The sequence below is a fragment of the Echinops telfairi genome, unplaced genomic scaffold (genome assembly GCF_000313985.2).
Source record: "Echinops telfairi isolate 266 unplaced genomic scaffold, ASM31398v2 ScPeMD7_18;HRSCAF=68, whole genome shotgun sequence".
In the NCBI taxonomy this organism is placed as follows: domain Eukaryota; kingdom Metazoa; phylum Chordata; class Mammalia; order Afrosoricida; family Tenrecidae; genus Echinops; species Echinops telfairi.
The window spans coordinates 31,987,185-32,005,116 of NW_022103915.1; the positions used below are offsets into that span (position 1 = coordinate 31,987,185).

The 17,932-nt window shown below is 44.3% G+C and overlaps 1 protein-coding gene and 1 non-coding gene across 2 annotated transcripts; both read right to left on the minus strand.

Moving 5' to 3' along the window:
• Positions 1 to 2,498: 2,498 nt before the first annotated feature.
• Positions 2,499 to 2,639, minus strand: LOC115868797. Its single transcript, XR_004045776.1, has one exon. It is a non-coding gene; the product is annotated as a U4 spliceosomal RNA (small nuclear RNA).
• Positions 2,640 to 8,958: 6,319 nt separating this feature from the next.
• LOC101650194 (acyl-coenzyme A thioesterase 1) lies at positions 8,959 to 17,509 on the minus strand. The gene is given in 5 exon segments (XM_013003668.2): positions 8,959 to 9,191; positions 9,194 to 9,422; positions 9,424 to 9,546; positions 11,438 to 11,628; positions 17,500 to 17,509. Coding segments are annotated over 5 exon segments (786 nt in total).
• Positions 17,510 to 17,932: the final 423 nt, after the last annotated feature.

Here is a 17,932-nt window from a genome sequence, read left to right on the forward strand (position 1 = left end):
AGGGATCAGGGATCAGGCATCAAAACAAAAAATCAAATCATTGTGAATGAAGGGGAGTGCAGATTGGGGACCCAAGACCCATCTGTAGGCAACTGGACATCCCCTTACAGAAGGGTTGTGGGGCGGAGGGGAACTAGTCAGGGTGCAGTGTAGCAACGATGAAACATACAACTTTCCTCTAGTTCCTAAATGCTTCCTTCCCCCCCTCACCCCTACTATCATGATCCCAATTCTACCTTACAAATCTGGCTAGACCAGAGCATGTATACTGGTACAGATACAAGCTAGAAACACAGGAAATCCAGGACAGATAAACCCCTCAAGACCAATAATGAGAGTAGCGATACCAGGAGGGTAAAGGGAAAGTGGGGGAGGAAGGGGGAACTGATCACAATGATCTGCATATAACCCACTCCCCGGGGGATGGACAGCAGAAATGCGGGTGAAGGGAGGCATCAGACAGTGTAAGACATGAAAAAAAAAAAATTTATAAGTTATCAAGGGTTCGTTAGGGAGGGTGAGAGAGGGAGGGGGAAAATGAGGAGCCAACACCAAGGGCTCAAGTAGAAAGAAAATGTTTTGAAATGATGATGGCAACCAATGTACAAATGTGCTTGACACAATGGATGGATGGATGGATTGTGATAAGAGTTGTACAAGCCCCCAATAAAATGATTTTTTTTTTAAGCAGAAGAGCTTAGACAAGATGTATTGACACAGTGGCTGCAGTAATGGTCCCAAACATTAGGAACAATTGTGAAGATGGCGCAGGATCAGGTGGTGTTTTGGTCTGTTATGCTGTGGCAGTTACATAATCTCCTGTCAACTTGACCAAAGGGGTGGAGTCTAGGCTGTCAATCAGGTCATAGCCAATGAGGCCTTGGTGTGGGCATGGCCTTCTCCTGAGGATTCTGGGAACTCCTGTCTTCCTCCCTGGAGGTGGGATACGCATACTCTCTGCTTCGACATTCCTGATGACAAGACTCATGGTGCTATGCTGATAGAGTCCGTGCCCTGGAGCAGGAAGAGCCACATGGAGACCTTTGCCAGCACTGAGATTCTTCCACTGCCACTGAACCCATAGAATTTCTGCCCACTGGCCTGTCATCTTCCTGCATTCAGCATCATTGCACGTGTTATGTGAGATCTGAAGAGGAATTACGCATATACATGGGATTACTGTAGTATTAAGTTAAAAATGGCACGGGGGAGGAGGTGGGGGGTCAGCCCCCACCGCTAATAGAACTCACTACTAGTTCAGTAAGTACAATTGTACGGTTGAGATATATAAGTATTATATTAAAGTCATCGAGAGCATGAGAGATATTACAATAATGCAGTCAGACACATTACATAGTGGCATTGCTCACCTCAACCCAGCTTGGTGGTCCACGTGGAGAGAGGGGGAAGGGAAGGAGGGCAAGGGAACAAGGGAGAGGGGACTTGAGAGGAGAGGGGGTAAAGAGAGTCAGAGAGGTCCGAGTCCGAGAGCCCTATATTGCTGACTCACCCCTATATACCTTTTGGGGGCATGCCAGCCCACTAATTACAGGTAGAGACATACGTCACAGGATGGGGCTGCACTATAGGTTACACAGTAATGAGGGGGTGGTCTAGGGGCATACATGCAATAGGAAGAGGAGGGACAGCCAGTTTGGCCTGTCCCTGGCCCAACTGATAGAGACCATTATCAGTAGGATGCGAACTCCGCCCACAGGAGCCTGTCCATTGTCCCCAGCAGCAGGGAGCAGGCCCACCCCTGTGGTGGGATGAGACAGCAGTCTGGCAGCAAGGATCTAACTTCCCCCCACAGATCGCTAGATATCAGAACCGACCTGACAGCGCCTAACAACAACAATTAAATGCATTTAAGGCTGTGTGTTAGTCTGGGTAGACTAGAGAAACAAAATGCATAGACACTCATACTTTATAAGAGAGAGTTTTATATAAAGCGTAAGTGTACATTCAGAAAGAATCCCACACAGTCCAGTCCAAGCGCATAAGTCCGACATTAGCCCATATGTCTGACACCGATCTACAAAGTCCTCCTCAATCTCACAAAACACACTCAATGACGCTGACTGCAGGATGATCACAGGCCAGTGAGTAGAAAGCCTTTGGATCCAGTGGCGGGGTACGCATCTCAGTGCTGGCAGGGGTCTCCACGCGGTTTCTCCAGCACCCAAGGCTGCATCAGGCCCACATGGGGTCACCATGAGTTGGAATCAACTCAGAGGTAAATGGTTTTTGTCTATAGATACACTCTACTCCACCATGACCTTCCTGCACTTGAACACATTTGACTCTTTTCACTGAGTTTGAGCCTATTTCCATGTCCCAAGATCCTTCCATCATCAACTCCATCTTTTTTTTTAAGTTCCTTGTATTGGGGGCTCTTACAGCTCTTATAACAATCAGACATCAATTGCATCAAGCATATTTGTGCATATGTTGTCATCATTATTTTCTCAACATCTACTTTCTTTTTTTTTTCTTCTTCTCCGTGGAGACCATCAAAAATTGCCAATGCCGACTATATTTCAAGTCGTCATGGCGGGGTATTGGGAAAAGTTTTCAATTAGCAATAATCGCGCCTCGGGTACACCTCATTGGCTACGATATTGCCACTGCGCAAAGCTTAAACGTCTACTTTCTATGTGAGTCCTTGGTCTCCGCTCCTCTTTTTTTCCCTCCCTCCTCCCTCCCACCCTCATGGCCCCTTGGTAAATTATAAATTATTATTTTCATAGCTTACACTGACCACTGTTCCCCTTCCCCTACAGTTTCTGTTGTTGGCGTCCCTCGGTGTGTGTGTGTGTGTGTGTGTGTGTGTGTGTGTGCTTATATGTAGACCATGCACATATATTCCTGAGACAATCTCTGAAAAGAAAAGACTAACAACCTTGTGACTTATGTGTCTTCCATAAGGACTCTAGACCACACTCAGCAGCTACGGTGAGGCACTGAGGTGACCCTGGAGAGAAGACTCACTAGGCCTCATGATCACCAGGTGATCTCCGCCTATCTCGGAGGAGAGGGACTGGAGTTCGCATTACGTAGAGACCTCCAAAACCAGCTCTGGGCCTGGATGTCTCACGGACTTCCTGGTGGGTGAAAAACACCCAGTACATGAGAGGGTAGCACATCCCTTTTTTTTTTTTTGGGGGGGGGGGGAGGCATGGCAACTCTATGTTGGGCGCCTTTCTAAACCTCATTCTATGTATCCATTTGCATTTTTTCCCTCAATTAAGCTATGGTTTTGAGTATCGTGCTTCTGAGTTCTGGTACATCGAGAGGAAGCGGGGGATATGGACAACGAAAATAATTTAAAGGATAAAAGGGGGCGGTAAAAAGATAAAAGAACAAAGGAAGCTTCCAAGGACCTCATGGGGTGGAGTAAGTGGCAGGGGGCGACACTGTCCTAAGTGAAGTTCCTGCCAGTCTATAGGTTGTCAAGGGCCGGGACACCTCATCTGGAAGTCGTTCATTCAGAGCCAAGTGGTAACTGAGATCGGGAAGGAAGCCTTTTAGGCACAGAAGGCAGCTGGGGGTAGCAGGTTCTAGGAGTTCCTGCTTGTTCATGGCATGGCGAGAGACTAGGCACTACGTGTTCTACTCACCTGGTGCAGGGGCATTCAAGCGTCTCCGGACTTGGACCTGGTGGACCCAGTGCCTGACCCATGAGTCTGCAGCTCTGACTGCAGGTGGAGCAAAAGCTAAGCAGGGCGGATGTTGAAGGCCTCTCTGTGGGTGAAGGTGAGGTCTGGCAATGCTCTGGTCACCAGGAAGAGGTGGGGGACAAGGGAGGATGCCACCTTTCTCATCACTAGTCACAGGTGTATCTGGATGGAGTGTTTTGCTTACAAAAGTCCAAGGTGGCCATGCCACATCAGGCTAGGCGACATCACCTTGCTGTCTCCTCTCTTGCTGCTTGAGTTCGGCTTTTTCTAGCTGGTCTTCAATCCACTTCTCTAACCTTTCCTCGGAAGCTCGGGGTTCCAGGGTTATCATCTGTATCTGTTTTATTAGGTTTCTGTGTCCTTGATGTCCAGGGTCGGCATAGCACTTCGATCTAGTTCCCTGTCTTTTGGGGAAACTCTCTATTGGTTCTTTAAGACCCATACTAAATGCTTTCATCTCTCTGAATTCTTCTTTAATCTCTCCCCAATAGTATGTAGTTTTATTCCTTCCTTGGTAGCAAATCTCCTAAAGTCATCTCTTTTCTGCCTTTTCTTATATCTGCTCTAAAGAACTTAAAGAAGGTAGCATTTTTGTGTCTTTTGAGAGGCTGGCTCTACAATCTGACTTGATCTTTGAGGTGAGGAGGCACAGAGTTGATCTTGACTCAGCATGATTCCATGTGGCAGAGAAGAACTGGCCACAGAGGCGGTTCAATAGGCCCCCAAATCTTTGCTGCTTTCGCTGTTCACCCCTCCTAACCAGCCTTCAAATCTCTAGAGAAGTCTGACATGCTAGCTTGACGGAAGTAAGTTTTCTAGACGTGTACATTAATATTAGTCTATTTACTCTTGGTTTAAGATTTATAGGAGATGATTTAATAAAAACTTTTTTAAAAGGACAGAAAGGAGGCGCAAACCATTGTCACATCAAGGGGAGAGGTTAGGAGGTTAGGTGTCTAGGGACTGATGGTCATCATAAGCCAAGGATTATGCATAGTTTCAGATTTAATCTTTTTGAAATACACATGCATACACACAATCCAGAAATGGTACTTGAGATAGTTTATTGTGCCAGCCTGGCCGATAAACACAAGTGGGATTAACTGAGGGCAGAGAGATAAATGGCTTGGTGAGCCTCGCCTTTCTTGTCATTTGCTCTTGTCATTCGGACCAGTGTGCGGCTGCCTTGCTTGTTCTGTGCCTCAATTTAAAGGCTATACTACCTCTGGGACGCCTAGCCTGTGGACTGTGTCGCTGTAAGTTGAGGTCCCTTTAAGACTTCTCTGGAGCTGTGGACTGGCGTTTGGTGACCTGGCTGGCGGTTGGTGACCTGCCTTGTGATTGGCTGCTGTGCTGACATAGCCTAGCTCTCTCTATAAATAGAGGGAGATCTGGCAGCAGACTAGACTTGAAGGACTGCTAGTCTCTCACAACTCTCTCACGGGAGTGAGTTGCATTGAGGCATTTGTAGTGCTTTATAATTTAACTGTTTATCTCTTGTATTATATATTTATCTGTATATGATTTAACAGTTCACTTCTTGTTGTATATCTAATTATCTTTATACTTATTAAATTATAAGCAATTGGTTTTATCTCTCTAGAGAACCCTGTCTAACACAGTACTGAAAGCTGGAATAGGGAAAGAAGAGCCATTCCTTTGCCCTGTGACTGAAGCAGCGGTTCTCAACCTGTGGGTCGCAACCCCTTTGGGGGTCAAATGACACTTTCACAGGGGTCGCCTAAGACCATTGGAAAACGCATATTTCCAATGGTTGGGGTCACCACAACATGAGGAACTGTATTAAAGGGTCGTGGCATTAGGAAGGTTGAGATCCACTGCTATAGAAAGCAGGATAGGCTTCAGGGAATTTCATGATGCATCTGAAACCATATGACAGGAGGATGTGGAAGTGCATTCTACCAGGTGGATCGAGAAGTGTCAGAAAAGGCCGAGCAAAGCGCTCTGTACTCAAATGAAAGGAGACCCACAGGTGTAAGGGAAGCAGCTTAGTAAAGGGACAAGAACCTGGATTTGGGGATAATGAGACCCAGCTCTGTATTACAGTGCAAACAATTTCTCTGAGACTCGGCGTCCTCATCTATGAAATAGAGGTGGCCCCTGTCTCAGAGAGGCTATCGGGAGAAAAACAAACAACACTGACAAAGTAAAAAGAGCAGTATGTTGTTTTGGAGTTTCAGGGGGGAAAAATCCATCAGCAATTTCTTTACTAATAAAGAGACAGCATTATAATCAAAGTATTTTTAGCTTTAAATACAATTAAGAAAAGTTTGGTAAACTTATGGAGCTATTTTTATACTACGGTTATATAAATGATATAACTATCAAATCACCATTTCTTTCTACATTAATCACTGTTAACATCCCTTAGGTAATTCACCTAAATAATGTTTACCAATCTTTGAAGCATCTAAATGATGTGGTGGTTTTTAGTGGCCTCTGTTCACTCTCATAGCATCGTGAAAGAGGGAGCGGTGGACATCACAGGGGCAGATCGCCAGCACTTTGTCCCCTGGAGCTGCTAGGAGCTGTGAAAGTCAACTGCTGCTTAGCGGCTGAGTGCTGCGCTGCTGTGCCACCAGGGCTCCTTAACTAAACCAGGACCACCCATCTGTATAAGTAGGAGCATAACTCAAATATAGTTGAACTAGGAGAATCATCATTCATCCAAGAATATATTAAAGAACCAGAAATGTATGTGCTCTGAAAATCTGAACATTTTAAGTACTTTTACACCTACCTTGTAATCAATTTGCAGCTAAGATGTAAACTTCTACTCTTGAAGTGAGACACACTAGCACTAGCCACTGTAAGGCCATCTTGTTGACTGCTGAGTGACCTGCCTCCTTCCCCCTCCCATCTCAGAAAATCCCACTAGTGATTGATTTTAGAATGTACTCTTATGTTCTAAAGATCAGAACATTTTAGGCCTGTCTAGATAAGATAGGCTGGATAAACAATCTGGAGGAGAAAACAATGGGACTGACTATTCTGGGGAGACATGTGAGAGGGGGAGGTGGGGGAAAGGAAGTGGTGTTATCAAACCCAGGGACAAGGGAACAAAAGGTGATCCAAAATCAGTGGTGAGGAGGGTATAAGAAGCCCTGTAGAGATTGATCAAGGGCAATGTAACCAAGAGGAATTGAAGAAACTATACTGGGGACTGAACATGATAGTGGGACAAGAGGAAAGTAAAAGGAAATAGAGGAAAGAACTAGGAGGCAAAGGGCATTTATATAGACCTAAATACAGGCATGTACATATGTAAATATATTTATATATGATGATAGGGAAATAGATTTATGTGCATTTATTTATAGGTTTAGTAATAAGGTAGCAGATGGACATTGGGCCTCCACTCAAGTACTCTCTCAATGCAAGAACACTTTGTTCTATTAAACTGGCATTCCATGATGCTCACATTCCTGACACAGTTGCTGAAGACAAAGCAGGTGCATAAGCAAATGTGGTGAAGAAAGCTGATAGTGCCCAGCTATCAAAAGATATAGCATCTGGGGTCTTAAAGGCTTGAAGGTAAACAAGCGGCCATCTAGCTCAGAAGCAACAAAGCCCCCATGGAAGAAGCACACCAGCCTGTGTGATCACAAGGTGCCGAAGAGATCAGGTATCAGGCATCAAAGAACAAAAAAGCATACAATTGTGAATGAGGGGGAGTGTGGAGTGGGGACCCAGAGCCCATCTGTAGACAACTGGACATCCCCTTTCAGAAGGGTTGTGGGAAGATTAGCCAGGCAGGGTGCAGTATAGCAATTATGAAACATACAACTATCCTCTAGTTCTTAAATGCTTCCCCCCACCCACTATCATGATCCCAATTCTACCTTACAAATCCGGCCAGACCGGAGGATGTACACTGGTACAGATAGGAACTGGCAACACAGGGAATCCAGGACAGATGAACCCTCAGGACCAGTGGTGAGAGTGGTGATATAGGGAAGGTGGGATCGAAAGGGGAACCGATTACAAGGATCTACATATAAGCCCCTCCCTGGAGGATGGACAACAGAAAAGTGGGTGAAGGTGTCAGATCTCTCAGGGGAGAGACATACCTCGGTCCTTGGCTCCTTGTGAGAAAGAATTCACACCGAAGCCTGGTTTGTGATCCAAGTGAGTTTACAGAGAATAGAAGCAGTTTCAGGTTCTTCAGTAAATGGAACACAAGCCAGACAGAGTCCGGCACAGTTTTGGGACTGCAGCCCGGCTGGGCTACATCGTGTAGCAGCCGGTGGGAAAGAGAGAGAGTCAGAGCAAACCCTCTGGCCTTTTCAGGGGCCCAGTTGGGAGGCGTGGTCGACAATACTAGTCAACCCCATTGGTAGAATCAAATTCACCTGGCTTAGATCGGCCAATCCAGGTGTAACGCCCACCTAGGTGTACCATCCCTTCCTGGCCGGAAGCTCGATTCTCTGAGCATGTGTAATAGATGCCCAAGTCCCTGTGCTAGCTACCTAACAAAGGGAGACGTCAGACAGTGTAAGACATGAAAAAATAATGATTTATAAATTATCAAGAGTTCATGGCGGGGACGGGGAGGGAGGAGAAAAAATGAGGAGCTGATACCAAGGGCTCAAGTAGAAAGCAAATGTTTTGAGAATGATGAGGGCAATAAATGTACAAATGTGCATGACACAATGGATGGATGGATTGTGATAAGAGTTGTACGAACCCCCAATAAAATACTTTTTAAAAAATCAGAACATTGTAATTAATAATATTGTTCCCTTGGATGTGGTAACCAGGATATTACTATTTCTATTTTATTAACCAGGGTGTTATATTATCATTAATGCTGTACCTATAACACTAACTCTAAAGAATAGTAACGTTAATTTTGTTTTCTGCTTCTGTCCACGCTTGCTTAAGTCCTAGACAAATGATTGGTGAGTTTTTGCCTTTAAAGATGGACTGAAATATCCTCTCAGGACTACAGTCAAGGATTGCTTTTAGATCCTCGCAGTCTGGTTATAACTGAATAAAAGACTCTTTTAAATTTTAAGACATTATAGTGGCTGTCATTTATTTGAACCCACAACAAAAGGAGAAGGTAAAATCTGATATATAAATATATATATAATATATATATATATTTTTTAATATAATATGCTTTCCTTTCACGGTACGCAATTAGTTGCATTATGAGCGTGCATGTGAGGAGTAGTTAGTAAACATATACATGCTGATTGTGACAGTTGCTCTCAGGATATATTAGCAGAAATGCCACATCATCAAATAAAGATCATAGTTTTGCTGGGCTCGTCCCCTCTTCACCACCTATGTGCCTGTGGAAGGAAGTCTGGAGTTGCTTCTGTGTCACCTGGGCCATGGCATGAGCCCTGGACTCCCCTCCCCAGGTGACAGGACTGCCCACCGAGGCTGGGCAAAAGGGGAAGTAAGGAGGCTCAATATGGTGCCCAGTCCCTGGGTAACAGATGATCTGGGGTTTTTCCACACCATGGGTCTGTAACGAGATGCCTCGTTAGCGTAGAACTCACTCTTCCAGTTGTGGTCATCCAGACCAACAAGGAACAGGAAGGTACACTCAGCCCTTTCCACGGGAATGACGCTCTTCTGGTCAGGTCCTTCAGTTGGGCTGTTGAGGGCATCTATGATGTCTACAAGGCCATCTTTGACCACCTTGATCCCATGATAGTTGATATCCACAGGGGGCAAGATCTCATCTTTGTAGTGTAACTCCCCCCCCTACATTGACCACGGAGCCGTTGATTATGGTGGCAGCTGTGATGCCCTTCAAGAATGAAGCCATGGAGATGCAGAGTTCGCCCCCTTTTGAATGTCCGAGCAGCCCAATTCCTGGACCTTTCACCTGAGAAAGGGACAGAAGCAAGAGAAGGAGAGTGAGTCCATGAACAGTGTCATGTGGTGGGGAGTAGTCAGCATTAGAAGTCAGAGATCACTGATTTTGATGTGGTGAAAAGCAGGAAACTGGTAGCTACAAATGGTGTCAAATCAATGTTCACTATAAATTAGCACACACTCAACTTGCTTATTGGGTCAATCTTCCCCTAGATTAATGTATTCTGACATAATTGTCACACAATGGAAAATTTACTTCAAGTTACTGATAAAATGGTATATACCCCAAACCCCTGCCGTGGAGTGGATTCTGACTCATAGCAACCCTCTAAAGGGGTTTTGAGGCTGTACATTGTTATGAAAGCAGACAGCCTCGACTCCTTTCTCAGAGCAGCTTGTGGGTTTGAACCATTGACCTGTGGTTAGTGCTAACAGGGCCCCTTTATTTGGAACACTGAGTCAACAATGCTGACATGTGCCAAATTAAAAATGCTCTATTAAGCCCACATAGTAGTTTGTGGGCGGTGGGCTGCATTGTTAATTTTTTACATCATTTAACTTCCACAGCAAGCCTAGAGGCTAGGAGGCAAGCTGAGCCCCTTTGTGGAATATGAGAGTAAGTCAAAAAGTATTTTTCTTAGGGTTACTGTTCAAACATGCACAGGTTCACACAGAACACCTTTAAACACGTCTCCGCCACCAGTAGATGGCTATAGACGAATCCTTTCAACAGTACTCTTGTCTTAGTCCTGTTATGGTGCCTTCAAAAAAAATAAATACAAGATCCAATCATAGCAATGCCTTCTGAAGGTAATCTTGATAGATTTGTCTCCGAGGACACAAGACAATCGTGGATGGCATATTAGCTGTCAACCACAAGATCAGCTGTTTAAAACCACCGGCTTCACCTCCAGAGGACAATGAGGCTCACAGCTCTCATAGAGATTTAACTTCAGGAAACCACAGGGACAGTTCGCCTCTAGGGCCACCATGGGTTAGAATGAACTTGATGGCAGTGAATTTGGTTTTTTTGTTTTTGTTTGCGTTTTTGGTTACTATAAAGAAGTTTTAAGAAAATTGTAAACTGCATTGGTGAGAAAAGGAAATTGTAATGAAGAATTTTTTCCCCATCACAATAATGAACTTGCTCATTCGTTAAGGGTAGCAAAAGCTGACACAGGAGAATTTCGTTGGGAAACCTTACCCTACCCACCTTGTCTGCCCCTTCAGACTACTTTTTGTTCCCCAAACTCAGAGAACATTTCAATAGAGCATCCCTCCAGGGTGCCCAAACTGCCATTTTGATGTTAGGTTACATCAAAGAGTGCAGAACTCTGTGAGGCAGGGTGAGAGAGATGGGAACTGCCTTCCTCAGTGTTAAGGCCTACTTGGGAGGAGATGTTGACAAATAATAACTGCACATTTTGTTTGGTAATGAGGCCTATGATTTTGTAGCAATGCTTCCTGACTTGTCCTCATAGCCCCAAGTTCATATAACCACAAAGCAATAACGCTACAAGGGTGACTAATCACCTTGGTTTTCCTAGAACCAAAGGTCAGCAAGTCGAATCTGCACAGAGCTACCTTGAAGGAAAGCCTGGGGATCTCACAATGGTAAACCTGCCAGCGTGGCTCCCAATGGTCGACCGCAGTTTTGGTTTCAGCCCTGAAAACTCTGTACCCCGGGAAACCTCTGCCTGGGGTAAACCAGGATGGTGGTCATCCTACTGGGGACCCCTGTGCCTTATAAGACACCTCCCAGCTCTGAAGTCCATGTTTTTCTTTGAACTTGAAAGGACAAAAGATTTCAATTTATCACAGACTGTATCGCCGCTCCCCTTCCCTGACCTCCAGTGGGAGGAATCTGCTGTCTAAACCAAAACACGAAGACAAGAGCCAACCTCAGGGTGACTGAGCAGGTAGTTCCCAGCCTCTTTAAAGTACTCCAGGTGCAGGGTCTTCATGTTCTTGGGAAGGTCTTCGTACTTACAGTAAACCAGAGCCATCGCTGCAAAACCGGCCCAGCCAGCTGTCTAGCTCAGGCCACCTCCAGCTCCAGAAACGTCCACGACCCCAGGAAAGGGCCAGGTCCCTGGGAAGAAACAAAATAGAGATCTAGTCTTCAAATGGCTTTGGAATCGGATCCTTTGATTTACTGGGGCGATGGGTAGGGATGGTTTAGCCTCCTTCCCTATCTTGAGATAAGGACTCATTTTCATGTTGAGTTTATGGAATCCCTTAACAGCCAAATCATTTGCTTTGTCTCCTCATTCCTGAAATATAATCCCTTTAAAAAACAAAAACAAATAAACCATGGAATTTCTTTAAGGGTTTAAATGTCCTTGATAAGGTCTATAGACCTGACAGGCTATTATTCTGGAGAGGCAATTCTGGCTGAAGGTTGGCCAGGCCAAGTGGGCGTTGTCGCAAGATGATTATCTCTTGGTGGCTGGGCCAGAGAACCCCCACCTCCTGACATGAACCGCCTCAAGGGACAGAGGATGGAGTTTGCATTACATGTGGGGACTGAGACCCTCCAGCCACAGCTTGGCCGGCTGGTGTTATAGAACTAATAGACGTGGGAGTGAGGATGTGTTATATTCTTGTCTTCATCGTGTTGTGTTAGTGGAACCCAGAGTGGAGGCCCACTTCTCATGAAAAAAGTCCAAGTGGGGAGATCTTACCCCTCCTCCTGACCCAGACTCCACCATTGTGCCATGTCACCTGGTCCTCGAATACTGCCGGAGTGAGACAACGGAGAGTTTAGAATTGACTCAGGGCAGTAACCGTGAGTAGCCAGCATCAATGTCAATGGTGGCATAGGTGCTGTGTCCATGGCCGGGCTTCCTGCTTCTCAACTTCCCTTGGAGCCTCTCACTTTTCCAAGGAAACTGGGTTTCTGGTCGATTGTGTTCTGCAACCAAAAAAATCAAGCCAGTTGCCACTGAATCCATTCCGACTCATGGGGAATGTTGTGAGGTCAGCTAAATGACAGCCACTATAATGTCTTGAAATTTAAAAGAGTCTTTTATTGGGTGATAACCAGACTGCAAGACTCTAAAAGCAACTAGACTCCTTGATTGCAGTCCCAAGTGGACATTTCAGTCCATCTTTAAAGGCAAAAACTCATTTATCATTTGCCTAGGACTTAACCAAGCATGGACAGAAGCAGAAAGCAAAATTAATGTTATTTTTCTTCAGAGTTCGTGAACATTACAGGGTACAGCATTGATGATAACATCCTGGTGAATAAAATTAAAATAGTAATGCCCTGGTTACCACATCGAAGGGAACAATATTATTAATTATAATGTCTGATCTTGAGAACATAAGAGTACATTCTAAAATCAATCACTAGTGGGATTTTCTCAGATGGGAGGGGGAAGGAGGCAGGTCGTTCAGCAGTCAACAAGATGGCCTTACAGTGGCTAGTGCTAGTCTGGCTCACAACTCCGTGAGTTGGAATAGAATGTGCTCCACCTCATTGTCAGTGATCGACTTTTTGGGGAAGTCGACTTCCAGATCTATCTTCCAAGGTGTCTCTGCGTGGACCCCAACTCCAACCTTTCCGTTAGCAGCTGAGTGCGTATGTTAATGGTTAGCAATACAGTCCTTTCCTATTTAAGTCACCCAACATCTGCAACTCAGAACTCTAATTTAGCTTCCAAGTACTGTGATGTCATCTCTGCTGTCTTTCTGAAAACACCTCCAAATTCTTAGATGACATGTTGACATGCTATAAGGCCTATGATTTTCCAGATTGCATTCAAATTGAATCCATGTTTCATCTATGCCCACTGTCTCAAAGCCCTAAGTCTCTAAAATTCAATTAAAATCTTAATTAGCAAGAAATAGACTACCTGGAATGCTTCCCATGATTTTAAAAATTCCAAGAACATAAGATAACAACATTCATACCACTTGCAACCCATTAGCCGCCCTCCCTCCCTCCTTGTCTTTCCACCTGCTGTTCTGACTGCCTGGAAAGCCTGCTGTCATGCTAGACTTCCAGCAGCCGCCCTCAATCAGCCCTGCGCTCTTTCAGACCTGCCGCAGCTCGTGCGCCTCCACCCCAAAGGGATCTTTCTTAGAGCTGCCCTGTGCAGACGTGTCTAACTGTCTGATTTGGGACATTTTTTCTGAGTTTTCTCTGCCCTTCCTAAACTATGAAGCATGCTCCCTGCCCTGCCTATGTCTGCAGGCTACTGTGAAAAATAACAGGTTTCTTTTAAGTGAAAACAAATAACTGGGGGTGGGAATGGGGGACATTTTTGTTCCTTGTATAAAAAGACTGACTCTCAGAAAATGGGTAGTTTTCTTTGATAGCTTCTATTTTTTGGTGCCCCAAACTCCAAGACTTCTAAGGCCCTTGTAGAACATGCAAACACTTGTAAGCAAATGCAATTAAAAAGCTATTAATTATAATTACTATTCATACAGAATCAATTCAAATCTGAAATTAGCCTTTGAATAGAAATGACTAGTTTATCTCAAAAAAGCTTTTTAAACTCTAAGGAATCTTTTGAAATATTAAACACCAAATTGTCTGACTGAATATTTTTCTTAATTTTAATAAGCCTCATTTATCTTTCATTATTTATAAAATGAAAATATTAGTATCTACCTACTAAGGGTACTTTGTATATTACAGGAGAATTCATGTAAGTGATTTATGTCTCAAAGTCTTCTCAATAAGTATGTAGGACGGGGATCAGAGCGGAGATCCAAAACCCATCTGTAGACAATAGGACATCCCCTCACAGAAGGGTCACAAGGAAGGGATGAGTCAACCAGGGCGCAGCATAGCACTGATAAAACACACAATATCCCTCTGGTTCTTCGAGGCTTCCTCACCCACCACTATCATGACCCCAGTCTTGCCTTTCAATTCTGGCTGGACTGGAGGTTATACAGATAAGAGCTCAGGACACACGAAATCCAGGTCAGACAGACCCCTCAGGAATAGAAATGGGAGTAGCGAAACCAGGAGGGTAGGGGAAAGCTTTGGGAGAAGGGAAGAAGGGGGAACCAATCACAATGATCAGGGCATAACAAACACCACCACCACGCCAACCCAGGGGGGGATGCATAACAGAAACCTGGGTGAAGGGAGACAGCCATTGGTGTGAGACATAAAGATAATAATAATAATTTATTATTTATCAAGGGGGTCACAAGGGTGTGGGGCGGGGAGGGGAAAAAAGGAGCTGATACTGAGACAGACTAGCACTAGCCACTGTAAGGCCATCTTGTTGACTGCTGAACAACCTACCTCCTTTCCCTTCCCATTCAGAAAATCCCACTAGTGATTGATTTTAGAATGTACTCTTATGTTTTCAAGATCAGAACATTGTAATTAATAATAGTGTTCCTTTTGATGCTGTAACCAGGATATTACTATTTTAATTTTATTAACCAGGATGTTATCATCAATGCTGTACCCTGTAACATTCACTAACTCTAAAGAATATTGGCATTAATTTTGCTTTCTGCTTCTGTCCATGCTTGCTTAAATCCTAGACAAATGGTAAATGAGTTTTTGCCTTTAAAGATGCACTGAAATGTCCACTTGGGACTGCAACCAAGGAGTGGCTTTTAGATTCTTGCAGTCCAGTTATAACCTCTGGTTATAATCAAATAAAAGAATCTTTTAAATTTCAAGACATTATAGTGGCTGTAATTTATTTGAACCTGCAACAGTTCCAAGGGCTCAATAGAAAGTAAGCATTTAGAAAATGATATGGCAACACATGTACAAATATGCCTGGTACAATTGATGAATGGATTGTTATAAGATCCATAAGAGCCCCCAATAAAATGATCTTTAAAAAATCTTTACAGGAGCAGATAGCACCATCTTTCTCGCATAGAATGGCTAGTGGGTTTTAACCACTCCCCTATCAGTTAGCAGTCCAATATTTATTCCACAGTGCCTGGGTAGGTCAGTGCTAATTTAGGTGAAGGGCAAGGCAACATACAAGAAGGGGAAAGGTGGCAAAAGCTGATAAAAGCAGGGCAAGACATTGGGAGGTTTGCAGGAGTTAAAGGCAACACAGGCAAATATGTACTGCAGTGATAGCGCTCTACAAGTAGATGCTAGGATAGACACACAGACTGAACAGGTATGGGAGGGAGAGGAAGCTTATATCCATGAACAGATATAGATATGCATGTGGATATGTGAGGTAGTTATTGTGCCAACTTGGCCGATAAACACATCTGGGATTAACTGAAGGACGGAGAGATAAATGGATTGGCAAGCCTCGCCTTTTTTGTCTCTTGCCTTTGATCATCGGACCAGTGTGTGGCTGCCTTGCTTGTTCTTTGCCTCAATTTGTAAGCTATACTACCTGTGGGACACCTAACCCATAGACTGTGTCGCTGTAATTTGAGGTTCCTTCAAGACTTGCTTTGCCACACCATTGGAATTTACATCTCTTGAGCTGGGGACTGTCAGACCCTGTCATCTGGCTGACTGTTGGTGACCTGCCTTGCTGTTTGCTGCCTGTGCCCGGATAGCCTGAATCTCTACAGAGGACTACCCAGTGGACCTCAAGACTTGAAGGACTGCCAGTGTCTCACAACTGTCTCACGGAAGTGAATTGCACTGAGCCATTTGTACTGCTTTATAATTTAGTTAACTGTTTATTTCTTATGTCCTATATCTATCTATCTGTATAAACATATATAAAATTATTAGCATTCTAGTTTTGTTTCTCTAGAGAACCCTGTCTAACACAATATGGATATGGCTATAGATATTTGACAGAAGTATATGTGTAAATACTGTTGCTGAAAATATATATCCATAACTGTGGTAGAGCATACAGGGGACAAAGTTATGAAAACTTCTTAGCCATAACCAAACATGCTGGGGGGATGAGAATCTGGGGAGCAGAACCATAGCCTCGAGAGTCACCAACATCACTTGGGATAGCGCAGTTCACAAAGACAATGCTCTACATCCTACTTTGGTTAATAGTGACTGGATTCTGGAAAGCTCACGAATATCCATCTAAAGTGCAACTATCGGTGTCTCTTCATCCAGAGGGCAGAATCATGAAAGCCAAAGGATACTGGAAACATTTAGTCCAATGGACTAATGGACCACAGGAACCACAGTCTCCATAATGCAGAGACCAGAAGCACTAGATAGTACCTGGCTATGGTGACCACCTGCCTTGAAAGGGATCACATTAGAAGATTCCGGATGCAAAATCATAAAAGAGACCAGGCAAACTGGTTCGATAGAGGCTCGTGGGACCCCCCAAGACTGTTACCAACCCAGGTTTCTCTTGGCACAACTCAGAAACAAAGACTGAGAAGAGATGAAAGTGAAAGGGGAAAGCTTTACTTTGCTTGATCAAGAAAGGAAAAAACACAGGACTAGGCTCAGCAAAGCAAGCTCCCCCAAATGAGATTTTCAGTTTTATGTGTACCCCAGGAATCAAATCGACGGGATTATGAATATGTAGCAGATTTCCCAGGAATGGCCATGAGCATGCATTAGGGCGGGGTTCTGATGCTTCACAGGTTATGGTTTATCAGATCTTTCACTTGCAAATGTCTGCCTGGTTGGTTTGGTGGTGTCTTTCTGGCGAAGCTTCCTTGGTTCCTTGATCAAAGTACTTTTGTTCTGGGGTGACCAGAAGGTTGTGGCTCTCCTTTTGTTTGTGCACATGGTCCTGGGGCCAGCTCTGTTCTTCACCGATACGCAATTGTTATGATGGGGTACTTTCCAAGAAGAAAAGAGCTCAAAAGAGACAGGTTGTCATGAAGAAAAGTACAGGTTCATGCTGGGAAATAATAGATGAGAAATACATATTCCAACATCCTGTGACAACATCTCATACCTAAAGGGTAGGCTCCTTGAGTAAGCTGTGGAATTGACAACATTACACAGACGGTAAGCAGGTTGGAGAGCGGTCTGGCCCTTACCCTTCTGGTCCAGAGCTGAACTCACCTTTGAGCATGAATCCTCAATCATTGAAGGTGAAAGGAGCAGTATTTACCCAAAGACAAAGGTCTGAGAGTTCGCAGAGAAGGGAGAATGGAAACAGAAAACAAAGGGAGAAAGTGGGGATTATATGACATGAGTTGAAATAAAATGTGAATGAATTGTTGAAGGTAAAAATGGATGATCTACCGTGTAAACCTCCACACAGTGATTGCATTGTTTTATAATCGCATAGGGTTCCAGTCTACCAGCACCCTCTAGCATTTGTTACTATTTGTTTTTTAACTTGGCAGTCACTCTCTGGGTTAGGCAGTACGCACTGTTTTGATTTGTATCTCAAAGCCTCTGGAGCATTTCCTCATATGTGTATTCGCCTCCTGAATTTCCTCTTTGGTGAACTGTTTGTCCATGTCATCTGCCCATTTTTTCCTTTGGGCTA